The 2,366-nt window shown below is 32.8% G+C and overlaps 1 protein-coding gene across 2 annotated transcripts; it reads left to right on the top strand.

The window, feature by feature from the left end:
- Positions 1–253: 253 nt before the first annotated feature.
- LOC123881708 (60S ribosomal protein L6, mitochondrial-like) lies at positions 254–2,103 on the top strand. Of its 2 annotated transcripts, none has more exons than XM_045930441.1 (2): positions 254–407; positions 1,524–2,103. In XM_045930441.1, exon 2 carries the CDS (start codon positions 1,547–1,549, stop codon positions 1,853–1,855), a length of 309 nt encoding a protein of 102 aa, XP_045786397.1. In that variant the 5' UTR covers positions 254–407; positions 1,524–1,546; the 3' UTR covers positions 1,856–2,103. The 2 variants fall into 2 exon arrangements, with proteins under 2 accessions (XP_045786397.1, XP_045786403.1); XM_045930447.1 differs by having other exon boundaries at positions 262–524.
- Positions 2,104–2,366: the final 263 nt, after the last annotated feature.

The following is a 2,366-nucleotide window of genomic DNA, read 5'->3' as shown; positions in this document are numbered from 1 at the left end:
AGCTATCAGCTAGCTCATTAGCTATAAACTAGTTTACAGCTTAATTTTACCGCTTAATTTTACCACACATAATAGCATCTCAAAAGAAGCTATAAGCTCGTGAGAAAAGCTTTTTACTAAACACTTTTATTTTTTTCAAACAAGCTTATAAGCTAGTTCAATAAGCTAAGCTAGCTTATTGGACTTACCAAAAACACCCATAGCCTAAGTTTGATTTTGTAAAAAAAAAATAAAAAAAAATAAAAAATTGGCCATTTATTGTAAGAAAAAAAAATTTCAAGAAAGAAAACCCTCCTAAAACAACGAACAAATCTCAGCAACTCCATCATCACTTGTATCAGAAACAACTCAGTTCGCCGGAAATTGCGGGTGGAGCGGTTCGTTTTCCGCCACAAACCGTCGTCCAGGTTTTCCTCTTTTATTTTTCTCTTCTTCCTTCCTCTCTCTTACAGGCGGCCACCATGACCGCCACTGTAAAACCCAGGCAACACACCATAGAATTGCGTCGCAGCCGAAATCCTGTGGTAGATACCGATTTCTTAGTATACTATTGAGTAGTACATGATGGTTCAATCATATTGGTACATGATTTTCTTCATTTCAATAGCCATTTTTTAGGTCTTACATTTATAGTTTTTTTTTTTCCTTCAAGAAAAAAAAAATGATGGAATAAATTGCACACTTTTCATTTTTTATCTGATTTAATGATGGAATAATATGCATGCTAAATATTGTGTGGTAATCTACATTAACTCTTATATTATGCATACCAACTTAGGGGTCCGTTTGAATTGATTTATTTGAGCTTATCTACTCTACTGACATAAGTACTTGTGACACTGTTTAGAACTTACGAAAACAACATACAACATGTTCATAAGTTGTTTTTAGGTTCCGTTTGTATTAGCTTATTTTTGAGCTTATACAAACAGTTTATGCAATATAAATTAAGTTTTATGCTATTTTTTTTTTGGTACATAAGTTTTATGTTATTTTACAAGTTCACACTAGTGAAAATTGTATTTTTATAAGCTATTTTATCATAAACCATCTTGACAAACTTATAATAATACATAAAAATTGCATAAGCTGTTTGCATAGGCTCAAAAATAAGCTAATCCAAACGGGCCCTTAAGCTTGTTTCCATAAGCTCTCCATGATAACTTATGAAAACAATTTATGGCTTATACGAAAACACTTTAGACTTTATTTTATCTTTTGTTATGGAACTAGCTTATAATAAGCGTTTATATATGATATAAATAAGTGTTTGTGCTATAAGCTACAAATTAAGTTGTTTATCCAAACAGAGCCTTAACCTGTGTGTCTGCCTGCATTGGCTCACAAATGATAGTAAATGTGTCTTATGTTATGTTATAATAGATTTGGCTTTGGCATTCTCTATACAAGATATGGTCCAGATTCAGACACTTGCTTTTTTGTATTTTCTTGCCTCCAATTTGGTTCATTTATCTAAACATATTGGTTTTTTATTATTATTTTTTCTTCCATGGCAATGTTAGGAAACTGATTTGCTTTGGAATTAATGGAGGCCAAATTTTTCCGCTTTCTCAAGATTGTGGGTGTTGGATACAAAGCTAGAGCTGAATCTGCAGGGCGTCTATTGTATCTGAAGTTGGGGTATAGTCATGAGGTGGAATTATCTGCACCTCCTGCTGTTCGTGTTTTCTGCTTCAAAAACAATGTAATTTGTTGTACAGGAATTGACAAGCAAAGGGTGCATCAGTTTGCAGCTACTGTTCGCAATTGTAAGCCACCTGAAGTTTACAAAGGCAAGGGCATAATGTATACCGATGAAGTTATCAAGAAAAAGCAAGGAAAGAAGTCTAAATGATCATATAATCTTGGTCGATTTTCATGAAGTCTATGACTCAGGTGCACATTTGCTAGACTCTGCAGAATTTTTTCCCTGTAGCCTTTGGACAATTTCAGTGTTAGAATTCTTAAACAGAGCATCATGGATTATCAAGTTTCAAATAACAACATTTTTTGCTTCAATATGATTGACATGTATCATTTAGAATTTATCTTTGTTGAGACTTTTTTTAATCCATTTAATAAGATAAGATTATTATATAATTACGACTAATTTTTTTTGGCTACTTTAGAATGTCTCATGGGCAATGGGGGTGGGGGCTAACCATTCTCCTCTTGTTCCCTTCTACTGACAGTTGAGATATTATTATATGGTTCATTTTGAATTTTACCTCTCATCTTCATAAAGTAGTACTCATTTACTTGACCTATTTGGGTTTTGCTAATAAATGCCCTAAGAGTGTTGGTTAAGGAATCAATAAAATGAAAGTTTGTCTTGAGAATGTAAGTTAAACATCTGTCAATGTAAT

The sequence above is a fragment of the Trifolium pratense genome, linkage group LG1 (genome assembly GCF_020283565.1).
Source record: "Trifolium pratense cultivar HEN17-A07 linkage group LG1, ARS_RC_1.1, whole genome shotgun sequence".
Taxonomy (NCBI): domain Eukaryota; kingdom Viridiplantae; phylum Streptophyta; class Magnoliopsida; order Fabales; family Fabaceae; genus Trifolium; species Trifolium pratense.
The sequence above is the reverse complement of the archived record's forward strand: the minus strand, read 5'-3'. Positions and strand labels throughout refer to the sequence as shown.